General features: G+C 45.2%; 1 protein-coding gene across 4 annotated transcripts in view; it reads right to left on the bottom strand.

The window, feature by feature from the left end:
- The window catches only part of DGCR2 (DiGeorge syndrome critical region gene 2), a 79,397-nt gene that overhangs the window by 26,911 nt on the left and 31,859 nt on the right, over positions 1-20,627 (bottom strand). For 2 of the 4 annotated variants that reach the window (XM_074321681.2, XM_074321682.2), the window contains 2 exons: positions 3,432-3,557; positions 885-1,104 (listed from right to left, as the gene is read on the bottom strand). In XM_074321681.2, coding sequence (XP_074177782.1) covers positions 885-1,104; positions 3,432-3,557 — 346 coding nt within the window. The remainder of the gene's footprint in view (positions 1-884; positions 1,105-3,431; positions 3,558-20,627) is intronic. The other 2 variants (XM_019710130.3, XM_019710131.3) reach the window with 1 other exon arrangement.

The following is a 20,627-nucleotide window of genomic DNA, read 5'->3' as shown; positions in this document are numbered from 1 at the left end:
GAAAAACAGTATAATCTCATGAGTTGCCAATGTCATGGGGTGTGATGATGGACCCAAACCCAACTTGGATCTTAAAGGCTCTCTGTCCACCCGACAAGTCATTGCATTCCTATGGCAGTAGAGCAGCCTGTACTATTGCTGAGAGGGAGCCCTGGCCATCTGGTGATCCCAGGGATTCACTCTCCTGTCCCCAGCGTGTGGATAGGGCAGCACAAGGCCGCACACCACAAGATTCAGCACACATCTGTCCCCACAACCTGGAGCCTGGGAGATACTGGCAGTCACCTAGTTTCCACACTTTTCCCTCGATGCCACATAGCTTGGGGGTCAAGAGCCAGGCTCTGGAGCCAGACTGCCTGGCTCAGAACCCAGGCATGCCCTAGCTAGTGTGTGCCCATGGTCACGTGCTCACCTACCTGGGCCCCGTCTTCTCGCCCATTGGCCTCCTGCGGTTTCCAGGAGGACTCAACGAGCAGGCCGATGGAAAGCACTGAGCATGGGGCCTGGCAAAGCCCACCCACCTGCATACCCCTCGTGCCGGGTGCATGAAGGCCCACCCTGAGCTGCCCCACCTGACACAGGCCTGGTCTCCCTGCAGGTCAGCAGCTGCAACCGAATCCACATAGGGGGACCAACAAAAGGGAAAGGCACAAGGTGACACAAGGTAGCAGCCCATCGCTGCTGCTTCAAGATCCCCATCCCATCTCAATGCCTACTCTAAACTCCTGGATTGCTACTTGTTTTCAGTGGATGGAGCTGCTATTCCCCAAATGCCCACCCCACTGCTGGCTATGCTTTAGGACTGTGCCACGGTAGCCAGCGGCCACATGCTCAGCAAACACTGGCCTGACCCCCAGGCCCCTGGGTCGCCACCTAGGACTCACTTGTGCTGGTCCTGCCAAGCAAAACTCCGCTCCGGCTGGTCCCATTCCTGGGCCAGGACAAAGCGCAGCTCCTGGTCAGTGGAGAAGGTGGCGAGGGAGCCATTGACACGCTGGCAGGTCTGTGCGGCGTCCCAGTAGTTCTCCCCACTCAAGTAGACCCTGTAGCAGCTGGCTGTGCCTTCATAGTGGTGCCACCCTGTCGGGCACTTCCCTAGGAAACATGAAGGACGGAAGGGGAGTTGTCCCCCCAAATTAGAATCCTCACTCCAAAATGAAATTACATATGTTGCTTAGAAATCACCCTAGAGAAACAGAAAAACTGAAGCTGCAGAGGAAAAGCTCTGCATCTAAGACCATGTACTTTGTGAAATGCTCAAGCGTCTCTAAGACACACATGCAATCTAAGGTACAAGTATATTCAATGATTCCTCCCATTTCTACAAGGTCTTTACTTGGCAGTAAAGACTAGTTGCAGAATTCATTTGGTAAAGTAGATTTCATTCTCCGATTAAGTCTGGTTGACAAGATGGCAGAACTCCCACACGGCTCACTGCAAGGCCTGGCAGTAGCAAGCAGGGGAGGCTCCCTGCCTGCATGGGCCTTGCTGCACAAATACCGGCTCTCTCTGGCCACCCCGCCAGCATGCTCACTGCTCCGAGCCTACTCCTTGGCCCTCCTTTTCTCTGCACATGGCTGCTGGCCAGCACTCCCCTGAAACAGAAGCTCAGGAGATCAGAGCTGGAAGGACCACTGGAATTGTAGGACCAACTCCTACCTCCCACAGATGAGAAAATGAGGTCCCAGTGGTTCCACAGTGGGCAAAAGTCAAGTAGCCAGAAGGAGTCAGCCTCTGTGAGAAGGGCTGAGCCAGACGTCTCCGCACCAGGTGGACCAGACCGAGGGTTGGGAAGGCCCCCATGCTGTGTGGCTGGCCTTGGGTAAGGGCAACGACTTGTACTACAGGATCTATAACCTTCAAATGCTCGGGTACCTACCTCCTAACTAAGAGTACCCTGATGAAGAGTAACAATTTTTAACAAAGCCAGTTAACAAAATGCAATTTTTTTAATGTAGCTATAGCCTCTAGCACTAGTAAACTTAGAAACTGATGCTCGTGTTTTTATTATTCAGAGCACATATGTATGTAACTTATGAACAAAAGGACAGAGATAACAGGACAGGAAAGGCAGGTCTGGTCCCTGAGCCAGTGAGCAGGCCATAGCACTGCTGCAATGCAAACAGAGGGTCAGCGTCACCCGCCCATGGGGACACCTGCTTACATGTGACAAAACTCGCAGGTCATTTACTGTAGGCAGGAGCCAGCCCTCAGGGACCACCAAGCAGGGGGAGGGGAGGTGTGAGGAGTGTGTGGCATAGGTGTGAGGGTGGCAGATCACCAGGCAGCCTTTACTGTGTGTTTCCTAAACCCCCACCCATGAAGTGTTCCACCTGCCACAACACCCCCAAGATGGATTCCGCCCTGTCTCCAGGTTAGAGGTGGGGACGCCGAGGTGTGCAGAACTCTGCCAAGCATCTCGGCTGGCGAGTGGCAATGCGGGCTTCCATCCTGGCTCCTCACTCACATCTGGGGTCCGGAGGAAGCCCGCTAGGGACGGAAGCCAGTGAGTGGGGCAAGGAAGGGAGGGAACATTAGTTTCATTCGGCTCATCTTCTATCTTTTGCACTTTGTGGAATTATTCCCTTGGGAGAAGAGTTGTGATTCCGTGGGGCCGAGTCCTGGAGCAGCCCATGGGCTGCGTGACCTGTCAGAACCTCGGTTTCCTCACTCGCCAAGCCTGCACTACGCCCCTGGGAGAATCCCCGGATTCAAAGCTGAGCACAGCGGCGGGGCTCAGAGGTCGGCTGACTACCCTGGCTTGCGCAGTCCCCATCAGAGAGCTGAGGCGCCCCGTGACAATGGAGCTATGAGGAGCACTGTGGCCCTGCAGGGCGTGACGGGAGCCCTGAGGTACCCCCTGGCGTTGCGTGTCGGGGGCTGAGGAGTAACGCGGGCAGCCAGCACCGAGGGGCAGCATCACGTGTCGGTGCTCATGGTGCAGTCACTACTCGCCACACTACCGGGCACGTCATCGCGCCTCAGCGTGTCTGTTTGGCTGTGGTTTGTCTGCCTTTCGACCTTCCTTAAGCATGTTATGCTCTTAATATCATAGAGAATTCACTAAATAGTCAGTTAAAAATTTTTTTAAAACAGAGGTAGAGGCTTCCCACGCCATCAGCTGTACCTGGTCTCTTGAAGCCCGTTTCCATCTGTGGAAGGGCTGCTGCAGCACAGCCCTGAAAGGCAGCTGTCGTGCAAACAAGCAGCCTGGTTCTAGAGCCCAGGTTCCAGTCAAGGCTTCACCACTCAGGGCTTGGGTGGCCTCGGGTGGGTCATGGCGTAGCCTCACTGACCAAAAAAGGATGACACTCCTGACTGCCCTAAAGGCCATTTTAAAAGACACACCCCACAGCGCTGGCACCAGGAGAGCCAGAGATTGCGTGGGGCCTCAGGCTTAGGTCACGGGACAGGGCAGGTCTGCAACTTACTGCTGAAGCGGACGGGCTGCGCCACATTCACCGTGTGGAAGTGCGTGGGGTCGCCGCCTCGGACCCGCCCCTGCCGCGGATCCACAGCCTCCTTCCCATGGTAAGGACGCGACTCCCTGGTCACTTCTGGAAGCAAAAAGAGAAGTGGGCTGTAAGCAGCGCTCGTGCAGCAGCATAGACTACTCGGGGCTGGGAGGACACAGTGGGTACAGCCTACAGCCCATTTAGTTAGGTTTTCTTTAGAACTAGCAAGTGCTGCTCTTCGTATCAAACGGGCCCCATGCACTTCTTATTAAAATTATGCCTTAGCACTCGTCGTTTTTTTACTGCTACTGTGAAATGAGGTCTCGCCTCCATTGCGTTTTCTAACAGGCTGCTTGCTGGTACAGCACAGGCTCCGTGATCCCTGCTGAAAGTCCCTCAGCAGCTGGAGCGCCATGGGCGTTCTTTCCAGAGCCCTGGCTGCCCTCCCGCCCCAGACTGCCTGGGCACTTCCCGTCAGCATGAAGGGGCACTTGCTGTGTGCAACCCACTCCGCACTGCTCGGCACTGGGCCCAAGTCGCCATCTGTCCACCTTCCTGCTGGGCCCTCTCACAGCCTCAGGGCCAGGGCCTCGGTGCATCCCTGCCTGGCTCCCTGACCCCTGGCACAGGCCCTCGTGTGCGCAGGCCTCGACGCATGGCTGGAGGTGTGAGCAGGAAGCTGAAGCTGAGGAAGGTGCTAGTTTTATGTATCATGGTCTAATAGTAACTTGCAGGTCGGTCCTTCCACAGTCTCTTTTTTGGGTTCAAGCCCGTCAGAGAAGAACCACTCTCCTCCCCCTCAGAGAAGAGAGGGGATTTACCCAAAGGCACAGAGCAGGAGAGAGCCAGAGGCAATGTCCCGCCTGGGGGGCACTTTGGTGTATAGGAAAGACACCTGTGCAAGGTCAGGACAGTGACAGACTTGATGGACACAGCTATACAGACAGAACCACAGATCCCGGAGACCCTGAGCCCTTGGTATGCCTGGCTGGCCTGAGGCAAAGGACACCGGAAGTAGGCATGGCTTGGCATGGCAAGGGGGTGTGGCATGGCACGGGGGGCTGGGGGGACATGGCAGATCACGGGCAAGGGGTTGTCGGGTGGGGCCGGCTCCCACAAACCCACCTTCCCTGACTCTGTGAGCGGCAATTAGCCCCACTGTCTAAAGCTTCTCCAGCTGTCTGGTTCTGCTAGTAGCACACACTCTGATATTGTTTTCTTTTCATAAATAATCTATTTTTTCTCATTATAAAATAACAAACATGCAATGTGAAATATTTGAGAAATACGAAAGTTTGAAAAGATAAAACATAATAACCATTATTACGTTAGGGTCCACCCTTCTTGTCTTTTTTCCTATATAAATCCTTAAAAATACTGGGATCCATCAAACACTCTAAACTTAAGAAGATCACTTTTAATGGCTACATACTATTCTGTGAATGGATTTCTTTAATTACCACAATCTCCTATGGCTTAAAGCTCAGGTTGCTTGCATTCTTCCATTACTCTATGAAGGGTTGGACTCTATGATACAGAAACCTCTGTGTGTGTTTCATTATTTTCTTCTGAGACACTGGGCAGTCACAAGCCCAAGCAGTTTTGGTTCCTTCCCTCACTAAGTGTTCAGGAGAGTATTTCCAGCAACTTCTCAGGCACGTGATGGGGATCAGGTGCCATTAGGCTGCAAATCATTTGAAAATATAAAATGTGCTGCCAGCGTCTGAGAAAAGTGCAACACAGAGCAAAGACCTCAAAGGAGAAGCAAGTCAAGGCCTCTGGGGCGACCTCACCACCAGCACAACCACCTCATCTGCTGCTGTCCTGGCGGGAAGTGGCCTGAGGCGACAGTTGCTCTCTTCCAACACCTAGCCCTAGGTGCCGGCGACACCCACTCTCTAGGACTGGGGTGCCCCATGTACACGTCCTGAGCACTACTGCTCCCGGAAGAGACTGATGGCTCGGGCACAGGGACAGCACTACAAAGACCCCCTTCCCCCAGGGAGGCCGAGGATCGGGAAGGTCCCCACTGGCTTCTGAGGGAGGGTGGACTTAGGATGGTGAGACAAGGGAGAACAGAAGGGCTTCCTGGTAGAGGGCACAGCTCGGGCACAGGCAGGCATGTCTGGGACAGGCTTGAGGACAAGCGTGGGTGTAGTGGAAGCTACACCTAAATGTCGTGTCTCCCTTCTGTCTGCTCAAACGAGCAAGACCTGCCTGCGATTCCACTTTGCTTCTTGGCCGCTTCCCTAGACCAAGCACAGCACCTGGTATATGACAGGCCACACTGCTCACAGAAAGACAGACGGATCTAAGATAGAGGGGAAAAGAGAAAGAAAAGTAACATAGCATTCTGTTGGGTCACACAGGCACTGAACCCCAGGTAGCCTGGACGCTGACTTTGCTGGAGTGAAGCCATCTGCAGCCTGGGCGGGTTGAGTGGGGGCAGTGGGGCAACAGGTCACACAGTTAATGGAAAAAAGCCTAGTGGTGATGGAGGAAGCTGCTTGGTGATGAGCAGGCTTCTCTGTGGTTCAGGAGGCAATTTTGAGCCCTTTTCTTTTCCATCATTTCTCTTCCTATCCAAACGTCCACATCTGCTTCCTCAGCACTCATTTATTCAGTGCCTATTACACGCCAACCCAGAAACCCACCAGCACAGACACACAGGCCTTGCCAGCAAGAAGGGGAAGGGTTTGGCTGAGGGGGTGGTGCTGATGACACACGAAGGATTTCCGAATGTGCTGGAAGAGCAGGAGATGGGGGCAGCTGGGGAGGAGGCAGAGCACAGGATTAGCACCCTCTGGCAATAAAGAATTTCCTTCAGAGACCCAGACACTGTTCCCCCTAAGGGTCAGCTGGAGGCTGTGCAGCTCGCACCACTGAGCCAATTCCTGCGCAGCTGTGCCGACACCCCAGAGCAACTTTTCCTTTCCCTCTGTGCCCTCCACCTGTGTGCCCGGCAGTCACAGGCACGGGGAAGACAACAGCGGGCAGTGAACAAAACAGCGGATGATCCTGTCCTGCCTCAGTGAGAAGTCACGCTCTCCTCGGCCCGCCTTCTCTTCCATCCAGCAACTGGCCGTGACTGGGGTGGGGCCAAGTCCAAGTGCATACCCCACCCCCAAGCCCAACCCTGAGGTCTTAGAAGGCGTGCTCCCTGCACCACAGGCTGCAGTTTGTGCTCTTCTCTCTTCTGATGTCCTCACCAGGACTTCAGGGAAGGTCTGGCCCCAAAGACTGAATGGGAGCCCACAGAAGATGTGAAGCAAGGAGAAAACAACATGGTTGACTTGTTACTGGGAAAAAACCCACCAAAAACTGAGGAAAAGGGAAATGTCTTACAGACAGGAAAGCAGGCTCGGAAATGTTATGAGACTTGCTTCAGAGCAAAAGTGTAAATAGGGGAAGTGGGTTCTCCTGTCCCTCCATGTCCACAGGACCCGAGCCACCCCCACCTCACAGCCCGGCCACCTGAAGCCTGTCTCCCCCAGACCCCTTGGGCAGCCACCTCCTCTCCTGGCCTCCAGCTCCACTGGGAGTACCAGGCATGCTGGGCTCTGCTTCCCGGCAAAGGCCTCAAGGGAGAGCTGGGGGTGCTGCTGAAAAGCATCGAGTCCAACAGGGACATTGAGTCAGGGCAGACAGTGGTATGCTTGCTTCCCAACAGCATCTGGCCAGAAATTAGAATTATTTGTAAATAAAAGACAAAATGTGAGCGATTCGAATTTGTGTTCCTGGAAAATTAAAATCTGTCCAAATACGGCATTAGGGTCCAGATGGGCTTGTAACTGCTCCAAATGAAGAAGAGGGCAAGACGGACTGCAGCCTCTTGAGCACTCCGAGCTGTCAGGACACACATCACTTTTGACTTTATACCAAAACAGGTTTCGAATCATGGTCAAAAATCAGGTATAAGTCAAATCATACTTGCTTACCAAAACAGTATTTCTAACCTCAGAGAGCCTAAAAATACAAACTTCCTAATGTTTTTTCCATTATGTCATATATGTTCCTTATATTGACTCTTTTCCCTTCTGGTAAGGGCCAGGCTGTCCTCGCTAATAAGAATCTCACTGAGGCCCAGTGACCAGAGATCTGACTCCGTCCTATCAAGGTTTTGAGACCTATGCCTCTGAAATACCAATTTGAGCACATTTGTTTTCCCATTTTATGCCCATGTAGATAACATACAATGAAACACAGAATAACCGCAAAAAGACAGATCTGGAAGCTCCAAGTTCAAAACCTGCCTCCTGCCTGTTGTTCTTGGGTCCACAAATGTCTCAGGCACAAGTTCACAGGGGGAACATCTTACTTTCTGCTACTGCCTAAAACAGGAGTTGAAGCCACCAGATAGTCCTATGACATGTAAGCTGTGGCCTTTCTTGGGGCCTCACCTACGCGTAGAGATACAGCAGAAGCGGACTGGCTGAGGAATTCCTCACCCCAGGTCGTAATGCTCACATACGTACATCACAAGGTGAAACAGAAAACCCTGCCTCCCCTCTTCCCAGCCCCCTGTTCCTAACCCATTTCCCAGACACCTGTTTTACTGATTTCTCCTGATATTTGCATCCATATTTCTAAAAAGGTTTACATGGCTATTTCTAGTTTTATCCATTTTAAATGTTATCCACTGACTTATGACATACTCTTTCCCTCCCAACAGAGTAGAACCAATTTCACAATTAAAGTCAGTAGAATAATGTAAGTATTCTTCACTTGTGAGCCAATTAGCATACTGAGGTTATTTCAATTCTCATACAACTTTCTTTTCTTCCTGGAGTTACTATTTGCATTGCTTTTAAATTTTACTTGGTTTTCTGTATATCTACCACTAATTTTTCTAGCTGCTACAGCAGACAACAGTCTACCAATACAATTTTTTAAAAAAATATGCTTTCAAAATACAGAGGTGCCAAAAAAAGCAATAAAAAATTTAAACACTAAAAAACACTGCATCTGAGTGTCCCAGCTCCACTTTGTTTCCTGGAAAACTCTTCCTAAGCCCCCCCCTTCAGCACCAGTGTGAATGGGCTGCCCTCTGGCCCGGAGCACGGCTGGGATCCTGGGGTCCATTTGCTGTCCTCCTGCACTGGGACCCTGTTTCCTGGACCCCACGCCATCTTCTTTCTTGCTTTACCCACTCCTTTTACAAGATCACATCTCCCTAAGAAAGGGCAGGGCAACTTTTATGAGTTGGTCCATATATGAAAATTTCTTTATCCTCAGGCACAAGTGGTTTCTCTAGGTATAAAAATCCCAGATTAATAATATTTTTGAAGCTTCCGGTTATCAGATTGAACAATCATATTTATTAACCTCTAAGTCTCTCATGAAACTCACTGCAACAACAGTAATGGGCCTTTTAAAAACGGCCCACAGTAACAAGGACAGACAGAACAGGGAAGGGGATGACAAAGTTCTAGAACTTGGAAAACAGAGGACAAAGCGAACATACTGTAATCTGCCTGGGGACAATGCCTGTTTATGCCCATTGTCTCAGCCTCCTACCCTGAAGTTTTTTAGTGAAGTTTTTAGTACTTGTGAGTCTCAAAAATGTTTTATTTTAGAAGTAAATCACTCTAAATTTATTTGAGCCCAGAAAACTAAATCCTAGGCCAACAGCTGAGAAAGTGGGAGGGTAAGGAATCTGGCAATATTTAGCAAAACTACGTAAGCAACGATCCTTTGATCCAGCAATCCAGTATTTAAGAATTTACATTGAAGATACATAAACAATTCAAGAGGGAAAAAAGCATATGCACAAGGTTATTTAATAGCAAACCACTGAGAACAACCTAAAGGCCCATACACGGAGACTGGTTAAAAAAAGTATGGTACGTCTCTAAGATGGGGTGCAACATAACTGTTAAAAAGAATGAAAAAGATCCTGTAAATTAATACAGAGTGATTTTAAGGATATTTTTTTTAATTAAAAAAGAAAAAACATTTCAGTGCAAAGAGTATATACTGTAAGATACTTTTTAAGTAAGAAAGGGACAAAGTAAAAGGAGTAAAATATACATTTGCATATTTTTGTAATAATAAATTTAAAAAGCAAAAACAAAAACTCAAATTAATCAAATTAATTATCTACAGGACGTGAGTGGGAACAGGGCAAAGGGATAGAAAAGGAAATAGAACTTCAAAGAATATGTTTTTATATATTATGATTGTTGGATCTTGTTTATGTTCTACATATCCTAAAAATAAATCAGTTATACAACCTTGTAAACATACTAAAAACCATGAAATTAAACTATGAAATTATATACTTTAAAGAGGTGAATTTTATGGTACATGAATTTGTATCTCGATTTTTTAAAGTCAAAATAAATTAGCCAGATGAGGAGGCAGTCCTGAAACTGGGTGCAAACAGAATCAAATGTTAACGTAATCACAAAGAACAAAAAAAGAATGACTCTTAGGGCGCTCCATGTCACCCACTGCTTCTGGTATACGGCGATTTCTATACCGTTATATATAACAGCTATATATATCTAGACTTTTGACTAGAGAATAGATTGTACACCCACAGTGGAAAATAGCCTAACAATATAAAGAACTGCAAAGGAGTCCTGGGTTTGGTTTGGCCTGATAGATTTGTCCTTAGTAGTGGTATAGTAGTAATTCCAAAACTCTTTTTTAAGTATGAGGTATGATCAAATATGGTGTTTAAATTTTTAAAAAATGTATTCTAGTTAAAAGACACATTGCCATTAATTCTCCTCCAAATACTCCCTCTTACTTTGAACACACTTATCCCATCGTTCTTGCCACTTTCTGAAGCAGTTCTGGAAGTCCTCTTTCCTGAGTGTCCTTAGTTGAGCTGTAGTGGCTGCCTCGATGTCCTAAATCGATTCAAAACGTTTAACTTTCATGATCATTTTGACTTTGGGGAAGAGTCAGAAGTTGAACAGTGCCAGATCCGGTGAGTAAGGTGGATGAGGACACACCGTAACGTTTTTATTTGACAGAAGTTGCTGTCTACCAGAAGTGATGTGTGACGTGGAGCCTTTCATTGTGATCACAAAATACGGTGAATGCTACTGCCGAGTGCCATCCAATGGAAAGGCAGGGATCTTCAATACAGGAAGTGGTGCATCAAACCTTAGTAACAGTGTATGACAAGTTTCAACTTATTTGGTGCAGTCAGTTGGGTGTGAGCTATGGTCGAGAGAAGGTGTGTTTTAAAGTGTGCCATACATCATGACAGCGCTCCATGTCACCCACTGCTTCTGGTACACGGCAATTTCTGTCAAATAACAACATTATGGTATATCCTCATCTGCCTTATTCACTGGATCTGGTATCGTGCAACTTCTGGCTCTTCCCCAACGTCAAAATGATTGAGGACATCAAGGCAGCCACAACAGCGCAACTAAAGACACTCACGAAAGAGGACTTCCAGAACTGCTTCGGAAAATGGCAAGAACGATGCGATAAGTGTGTTCAAAATGAGGGGGAGTATTTTGAGAGGGATTAATGGAAATGTGTCTTTTACTATAATACATTTTTTTAATTTAAACATTCACCGTACTGTTTGTTCACACACCATTTTTTCAGACTGGCCAAATAAGCACATATATACAGGATATAGAGAACCAGAATTCTTACTATGGACAAAGGGAGATACAAATATTAGACGGGAGGAGGAGAAGAACTCTAGTGTAGATCAGAACTATCGATAAATATGCACTTATTATTTTTTAAAAAGGTTTTCTGGCTATGTCCACTGAAAATGCCTAGAAGCAATGATATCCAAATAAGTATGCGCACAGCTAACATTCCTATCTTGGTTTCTAAATACCATTACTCACTGAAAGGAGCAGAGCTCCTTAGAAAAACGGCTGGTTCCAGGTTTGGAGCTGGAAAAATACAAGATGAGCCTGGAACATCTCATAGTGCCATAACATAGAAAAGCTATTTACAAAATAGTATCATTTTTTAAGTGTAGTGTGTATGGCAAAATTACAAAATCACCATCTTTAACCACCACTCGTATAACTGACTCAGACAAGAATCATCAATAAAATACTTGGGTGTAAGGTGGTTGGAGAATACCCAGGACACCATGCCACAGAGTTTTATTCATTACTTATTTACAGATTATCTTCCTTACAAAAGGGGAACAACATTTACATGAGTGATAAATCTGGCAGACATAAGCTTAACCACGTGATCAAACTTAACATCACCAATAATGGGGCAAACTGACCTCATGTGCCCCCTGATGTGACACTTCATGACCTATTAAGAACGAGTCTCACCTGAATATAATCATGAGAAAACAGCAAGTCAAAATTGAAGGACATTCTACAAATTGGCCTGGACTCTTTAAATATGTCAGTGTCATACAATATCAATAAATTTTTCAAAAGCTGGGGACACGTCTTCATTAAAGAACAAAGCAAGATGGCAAGAAAACACAAGATGCAACTTTTGAATAAATTCTGGACTTAAAGAAAAACAACCTGTAGAAGACATTTTTGGAACAATTGAAAAAAATTTCAGTATGCATTATATAAGGTAACAGTAGTGTAGTAAGTTTTCTTGTATGTGAAAAGTGTATTGTGGTTATAGGACTGTTTTTGTTCTTAGAAGATAGACACTGGAATATTTAGGGGTAAAACGTCGTCGTATCAGTAACACACTTTTAAAGGGCTCAGAAAAAAAAAACTTACGTAAAGCAACTGTAGCAAAATGTTATCGACTAGTGAATGCAGATAAAGGCTATATGAGTATTCGTCCGTACTATTCTTGCATCTTTTCTGTAGATGTGAGATTTCTTATATTAAAAGTCAGGGGAGAAGGCAGCCGACACAGCCAGATTCCATCCCATGCACGTGGTATGTTCAGGCAACCCTGTCCACCTCACCCTAGCAAAACATGGGTGGGTTGGTTACTGATGAGAAGGGAAAACAGGTGGTCCCTGGGGTGGGGGATAAGTTCATCAGCTGCAAGTCAGGGGTCTGTATTTAGGGAGGGGAGGGCAGACTCCCAGCCCCTTCTCCTCCACTAAGCTCCTAGAATCCCAGCTCCAGGCAGACTGGAACAACCCCCTATGGGAGAAAAACCTGGCCAGTCCAAAAAAGAGGTCCAAAAGGGGAGGAGATCCAGCTGGTTCAGCCTCCAGGAAGGCCCATGAGCCACGAGCTACAAGGCCCTCTGCCACATACAGCAGACAGACCAGGACCACCAACCTCTGGGAACCTTCAAATGGAAGAGGCCACAGAGGAAAACAATACAGAAGAAATGAGAATGGAGAGATGAAAAGTTAAACAAAACATTCCATTAACATCCTCAAAGGGAGACTACATTGTTCCCATAAAAAAGACAACACGATCCTGCTCCCCCCAAGAAAAAGCTCTCTTGGAAATAAATGCAAAATGACGGCAAAAATGAAAGTTCCTTAAAAGATGTGGTGCAAGTAGAAACTTCCTAGAAGTAAAATAAAAAGACAACGAGACAGAAAACTGGAGAGACTGAAAAAAAACGAAGGTCAGTCCCAGAGCTCCAGTTTCCAATAACTGGAGTCCTAGCAACAGAGACCAGAAAAATGGAAGAGAAAAAATTCTAGTGGTTTCATTCCCTAAACTGAAAGGCATGAGTTTCTAAAATGAAAAGACCCACTAAATGGCCAGCACAATGTATCAAAAATACAATTTCCAGGAAGATACAGGTTACGTACGTTCCAAGAACCAGGAATTATTATGCCATCAGCAACATTGAAAGCTTGTTTAAAAAAAAATAAAGGAGTGAAATCTACAAAATTAGAGGGGGAAATGATTTCTAGCTTATAATTCCAAATCCAGCCAAATCTATCATGCATGAGGATAAAATAAAGGCATTTTCAGACATGCAAACAAGGAATCAAAAACTTCTGTCTCCTGTGTTCCTTTTCTGCAGAAGTTACTGAAGGAGGCAGTACACTGCTCAAACGAGGGCATAAACCAAAACAGGAAACCAGGAAAGAGAGAGAGAGAGAGAGAGAGAGAGAGAGAGAGAGAGAGAGAGAGAGAGAGAGAGAGAGAAAGAGCACGTGCGAGCGAGCGAGCTCTGATTCTCCCATGCTGCTGATGAAGGGAGACGCCAAGAGGGCAGCTGGGAAGGTGGGCAGCAGGCCACGTCAGCACCAAACCAGACTAGCGAAGTCAGGGGGTTCCGGGAGAGAGGATTCCAAAATGAGTCTGGCAGAATACGTGCTAGATCTACAACTAAGGGAAAATCAGGAAAGAGGTCCTGCTAATGACAGTAAATAAACACCACTTTGGAAAACAATTTGGTAATTTCTTTGAAAGTTAACCATACATTTACAATATGACCCAGAAATTCCACTCCTTTGTATCTGCCCAAGAGAAATGAAAGCATATGTCCCATCAAAAACTTGTACACTAATGTTCATAGACGCTTTAGTCACAAAGTGGAAGCAACTCAAATGCCCGTCAAACAATGGATGGATAAACAAAATGTGGTGTTACCCATACAATGGCATATTTGGCGAGAAAAAGGAACAAGCTACTGATACATGGATGAACCTCAAACACATTATGATAAATGAAAGAAGCCAAACACAAAAGATCACAAATTGTATGATTCATTTTATATGAAGTGTCCAGAAAAGCAAGTCGGTAAGAGACAGAAAATAGATTAGTGGGTCCCTGGGAATACTAGAGGGAACAGGGAGTAACTGCAAATTGACACAGAGATCTTTTGAGAGTGATGGAAATGTTCTAAAATTGACTGTGCTTGCAGAATTCTGTAGATTTACAAAAATCACTGACTTGTACACTTTTAAAACTAGTGAATCTTACAGTACATAAATTATATCAATAAAGCTGTTAAAAAATAAAAAATCTGAAAGGACGAAGATTTTTTTTTAAAAAAGTACATTTACAAGTTTAAATAAAAGTAAAACAAAACAACATGGATGAACCTTGAAAACATTATGCTAAGTGACAGAAGCCAAATACAAAACCACACATTGTATGATTCCATTTCTGTGAAATGTGCAGAAGAGGCAAATCCATAGAGACAGAAAGTAGATTAGTGGTTGCCGAGGGCTGAGGCTTAAGAAGAAATGGAAAGTGGCTGCTGGTGGGTACCGGGTTTCATTTTGAGGTGACAAAAATGTTCTAAAATTGACTGTGATGATTACATAACTCTGCGAATATTCTGAAAACCATTTTAAATCGGCAAATTATAGGTGCACGAATTACAGCTCAATAAAGTTATCAAAACAAAAAGATGATGATGACGACGATGGCGACAATGTTCAACTTTGGGGTGAGAATACAATGTGCCAGCAAAACGGAGATCGCGCTCAGAGTAGCACCTGCAGTGACAGGGAACTCGGGGAGTGAGATGAAGAGGGCAAGAGTCAGCCACTTTGTTCAGGGCAAGTCAAGAGAGAAGGCCTAAAACCATGCAATTCAGAGACACACAGAGAAATACCAAATAAAACAGCTGAAGTAATCTCAAGTATTTGCTTCTGAGAATTGGAAACTGGATGGGCCCCACTGGGGTTGCTACTTTTTCCATAAAGTTTTACAGAACTGTTTGAATTTTCAAATTGTGTGTGTAAATCACTTGAGTAAAACTAAAACTAAAATTTTGATTTAGACAATTAAAATCAGTTGCTCTTCAGATTCAGCGGCACTAACACTAGTGTGTAGATAATGGGACATTGAATAATGTCCCTCTGACTCCTGATCCTTTCATGGTGACCTGCGTACTTCCTCTTCGAGGCTGTGGTGCTCTGTATCCCTGCATGCTGCAATTACACAAGGCGGTATCTGGTTTAGGTCTTTTAAAAATGACTGTGCCCGTCTAATCCAAAGCTACATGATTTCCTTGCTAATTCCCTCCCCTCCTTTCTTCTTGTCTATTTTCTTTACTAGAACACTCATTAATCAGATACTGGATTTTCTGGATTCATATTTTAATTTGTAAGAGCTCTTTCTACGTTCAATTGTTCCTTTCAATTGCATTCAGTTCACATTTAGAAAAGAGATTTTGTGTGTGAGTGTGTGTGTGTGTATTTCATTGTGGTAAAATATATACAACATAAAATTTTAGCCATTTTTAAGTACACAGTTTAGAGACCTTGCTTTCAATTCTTTTGTGTATATACCCAGAAGTGGGACTGCTGGATCAAATGGTAATTCTATTTTTAATTTTTTGAGGAATCACCATACTGTTTTCCTGGCTAAATCATTTTACATTTCCACCAACTGTGCACCAGGGTTCCATTCTTTCCAGATCTTCACCAACAACTTATTTTGTTTTGTTTTTATAGCAGCCATTCTAATGAGTGTGAGGTGGTATATATCTCACTGTGGTTTTGATTGATGTTGAGCCTCTTTTCATGCGCTTATTGGCCATTTGTACATCTTCTCTGGAGAAATTCATGTCCACTGCCCATTTTTTAATAGGATTATTTGTGGGTTGTTTTTTTTTTCGAGTTGTAGAAATTCTTTATACATTCTTAATATCAACCCCTTATCAGATACGATTTGGAAATATTTTCTCCTACTCCATAAGCTGCCTTTTCACTCGGTTATTTTAGATTTTGATGTAGCCCAATTTAGTTTTTCTTTTGTTGTCTGTGTTTTGGGTGTCATGTGTAAAAGATCATTGCCACATCCAATGTCAAGAAGCTTTTCTTGTATGTTTCTCTAAGAGTTTTATAGTTTTAGCTCTTACATTTAGGTCTTTGACCCTGAGATACTGTGATTTATAAGATATTTGGTTTTCACCCAGAGTTCTTGGCTCACAGCTCCCCCAATCCTTGGAATTTCCTGTGTTGAGGATGAAGGTGTCTTTTATTATGTTAATGAGGTGACTAGAGGGCTGATTGTCAGAAGAACCAACCACGAGATTAGAGGTTTGGAACTTTCAGTTCCACACTCCCTTCCCCTCCCGGCCTCCCCCCACCACCATACAGAAACTGAGAGTGAGTTCAACTGCCAATGGTCAAAGACAGTCAATCACGACCATGCAATGAAGCCTCCATAAAAACCCAGGACAGTTCATCTGTTCTCTCTCCCTTGAGGAACTTAATGCTTCCAATGCCACTGTGTGGGCCCCAGCGCCTATGCGATCTCGCCCTAAGTATCTCTTCATGTGGCTGTAGATTCATACCCTTTAACACCCGTTGTAATAAATCAGTAATCTAGTGAGTAAATGGATTTTCCTGATTTCTGTGAGCCATTCTAGCAAATTAACTGAACCTAAGGAGGGAGTCATTGAAACCTCCAATCCATAGCTGGTTGGGCAGGAGCACAGGTAAGAGCCTGAGCCTGTGGCTCATGTCATGGAACAATGTTTAACTTTGCCAAACGCTTTTTCTGCATCTAAGTGATCATGTTGTTTTTTACCCCCCACATTCTGTTAGTGTGGTGCATTACATTGTTGATCTCAGCTTGTTGAACCATCCTTGCATTCCAAGAATAAATCCATTTGGTCATGGTGTGTAATCCTTTTAATGTGCTGTTAAATTCTGTTTGCTAGTACTCTGTTCAGGATTTTTGCCATCAGTGTTCATGTGATATTAGCCTGTAATTTTCTTTTTTTCTTTTTATTTACTTAAGTGTGTTTTTCCAGGACCCATCAGCTCCAAGTAGGTGTTTCAATCTAGTTGTGGAGGGCACAGCTCACGGTGGCCCATGTGGGGATCGAACCAGCAACCCTGTCACTAAGAGCATCGCACTCTAACCAACTAAGCTATCCAGCCGCCCCTAGCCTGTAATTTTCTTTTGGCAGGTTCTATGGTTCTAGGAATTTGTCCATTTCATCTAGGTTACCCAATCTGATGGCACACAATTCTTCAGAGTACTCTCTTACAATCCTGTCTATTTCTATAAAACTGTTAGTAATGTCCCAACTTTCATTTCTTATTTTAGTTATTTGGATGTTCTCTCTTTAGTCAATCAGCTAAAGGTCTGTCGATTTTGTCATCTCTGATTTTACTGGTTTTCTCCATTGTTTTTCTACTCTCTATCTTCTGCTACCGTTGGGTTTAGTTTGTTTCCTTTCTAGTTCCTTAAGGTGCAAAGATAGGCTGTTGATTTGAGAGCTTGCTTCCTTTTTTAAATGTGTTTATAGCAATACATTTTTCCCTTAGTACTGCATACCATCAGTTTTGGGCTGTTGTATTTTAATTTTCATTTGTCTCAAGATATTGTCTCATTTCCTGTGATTTCTTCTTAAAGCTGATTGTGTTGTTGAATTTCCATGTATTGGAATTTTCCAGTTTCCTTCTACTGATTGCTAGTTTCATTCCACTGTGACTAGAAAACATACTTTGCGTAATTTCAGTCTTTTTAATTTATTGAGACTGGATTTGTGGCCTAACATTACGGTCTACCCTGGAGAATGTTCCATGTGCACTTGAGGAAAAAAATGTGTATTCTTCTGCTGCTGTTGGATGATCCGATAAGACCCAATGTTCTGTTCACCTTTCTTTGTTCATTTTGTTCCAAAACTCTAATTTCAAATGTCCTGTTTTCAAGTTCACTTAGTCTTTCTTCCACCTGTTAGAGCCTACTGTTGAACCCCTCTAGCGAAATTTTTAATTTAGTTATAGTATTTCTGTTTGGTTCCCTTTTATAGTTTCTTTCTCTTTGCTGGTATTCTCATTTTGTTCATATATTGTGCTCCTGGTTTACTTCAGTTTTTTGTTTTCCTAAATTTAGCTCTTTGAGCACATATAAGATGGCAGTTTTAAAGCCTTTGTCTAGTATGTCAGTGATAGTTTCTGCCACTTAATTGTATTCCTTTAAGTGGGCCATGTTTCCCTGTTTCTTTGTATGACTTGTGATTTTGCTGCTGTTGTTGAAAATTAGGCATCTGAAGAAACAGCCACCTCTCCCAGTCTTTGCGTGGGAAAGACTAGCTTTGCACTGGGGAAGGCCTTCACTAACGAGCAGGGCTTGTTCTGAGCCTTGGGACCAGCCTGAGGTGAAAGCTGAACATCTTCTCAAGTCTTTTCTGCCTGTACTTGCATCTTACCTGGGCCTGTGTATACATGGCCGCTTTTAAATGCCTTCATTGCCCAGAGAGTGCCACCCAGATTCTCAAGGCCTTAGGTATTCTATTGTATTCCTCCACCCATAGTCCCCTCCCCCAGGCATCTAAAGCTCTGGAGTGCCCCCCTCCCCCCAGCTTTCCAACACTGTTCACCTCTTTCCACGGCTTTTCACCGCCTGAGATCTGAGCTCTGCTGGTTTTCCAGGTCTAAGCTCTGAGTCAGGCCGGGAAATGAGTCCTCAGGCAGCCCCCAGACAGGCTAGAAGGTTGCAAATAAGGGCTGCCCCACTCCCCTGTTAGAGGCAGAGAATTTGGTATTGGGTTGTTACTTCCTTCAGACCTTGTGTGCCAGGCAGGGAAGGGATGGGAGCAAAGGTGAGCAAAAATGCCACAAAATTTCCTACCATTTGAAAGTGGCTTGTCCTTGACTGGTGTTCCTATGGTTGCTGTAGATCTTTGACTGTTTTCCAGAGCTTCTATAAAGTTATTTTAGCCAATCTCTAGTTGCTTTTTTAATGTATCTGTGAGAAAACAGGGTGTGGAATTTCCTGGACTGCCATTTTGATCTCAGAATGTAGTTTTGAAGTTATTCCCTGAGTTAATAAGAAAAACTGCTAATATATATTGAGGCATTACTGTACGCCACACTCTGCTCTAAGCACTGTCCTGTATCGCACTATTTAAGCCTCACAACAACCCCAAGAGGCGGGCACTGTTATTCTCCTCCTCTTACACATGAGGACAATGAAGTTCGGAAAGTACCTTGGCCACAGGATTCCAGCCAGTAAGTGGTGGAGACCAGCCCCAGCAGCTTGGTTCCAAGCCCCCCCATTTAACCACCATTTTACATGCAGCAGAGCTGACCTCCTCTAGCCAGTGTTCTGTCCCTTGTGGTCCAGGGTACTTTGTCCAGAGTCCGGTAAGCAGCCCGTGGATGTTCTTTCAGAGTCTGGAGAGCACTGGCTGCCTTTCATGTTGAAGAGGGTGGTTCAGCTTACCAGGGGCTCTGTGGGCACTAGAAGCCAGGTTTGTAGGGTTAAGGTGAGCCTCAAGGTGGGGGACCAGAGTAAGAAAGCTAGCCTTTTAGCTGGGAACCCTCCACTGTGTGGATACCTCTTCTACCTCTTCCATGTAGCGCAGGTTAATCCAGGCAAGACTCCTCCAGTCCCCTGCCTGGGAAAACAGACCTGGCTGCCGGCAACTGGGGAGCAGGGCAGAAGACACAGAGCTTCAGATGCCTGGGGGAGGGGACTATGGGTGGAGGAATACAATAGAATACCTAAGGCCTTGAGAATCTGGGTGGCACTCTCTGGGAAATGAAGGCATTTAAAAGCAGCCATGTATACACACAGGCGCAGGTAAGATGCAAGTACAGGGAGAAAAGACTTGAGAAGATGTTCAGCTTTCACCTCAGGCTGGTCCCAAGGCTCAGAACAAGCCCTGCTCGTTAGTGAAGGCCTTCCCCAGTGCAAAGCTAGTCTTTCCCACGCAAAGACTGGGAGAGGTGGCTGTTTCTTCAGATGCCTAATTTTCACTTGACCCTATAGTGAATTCTCTGAATTCCTGTTTTCAACCTCCACAGCTCTCCTCTGCTGGGCTTGGTGTCTCCTATTTTGCTGACTTTAAGTCCAAATGCTGTCTAACGGAAAAATAACGTAAATCATATTTCATCAAGAGATGAAATTAAATAATTTTATTTAACCGAATATATTGAAAATACTATAATTTCAACATGTAATCAATGTAAGAAAGCATTAATGAGATGTTTCACTTTTTTTTAAACTAAGTCTTTCATATCAGATGTGTACTTTACACTTGTACATCTTAATTTGAAATGGCCACATTTCAAGTGCCCAACAGCCATGTGACTCATGGCTACCACACTGGACAGTGTAGGTCTAGAAAATAAGCTTCATGTCTCTTGAGAATCCCACCACCCCCATTCTATTCCCTCATCAGATGCCCCGAGCCTCGGTATTTAAGAGCTTCCAAGGCTTTCAGGGGAACTACTTGTCAAACGGGCTCATTTCCAGGCGTTCTCACTCTCTAGCAGGCCCCTGACTGCAGTTTCCCTGCTATGCTAAATCAGTGTTCACTCTCCCATCTATCGGCTTTTCATAATAAAAACAAAAAACA

The sequence above is a fragment of the Rhinolophus sinicus genome, chromosome 9 (genome assembly GCF_057876585.1).
Source record: "Rhinolophus sinicus isolate RSI-liver-muscle chromosome 9, RSI-T2T, whole genome shotgun sequence".
In the NCBI taxonomy this organism is placed as follows: Eukaryota; Metazoa; Chordata; class Mammalia; order Chiroptera; family Rhinolophidae; genus Rhinolophus; species Rhinolophus sinicus.
The sequence above is the reverse complement of the archived record's forward strand: the minus strand, read 5'-3'. Positions and strand labels throughout refer to the sequence as shown.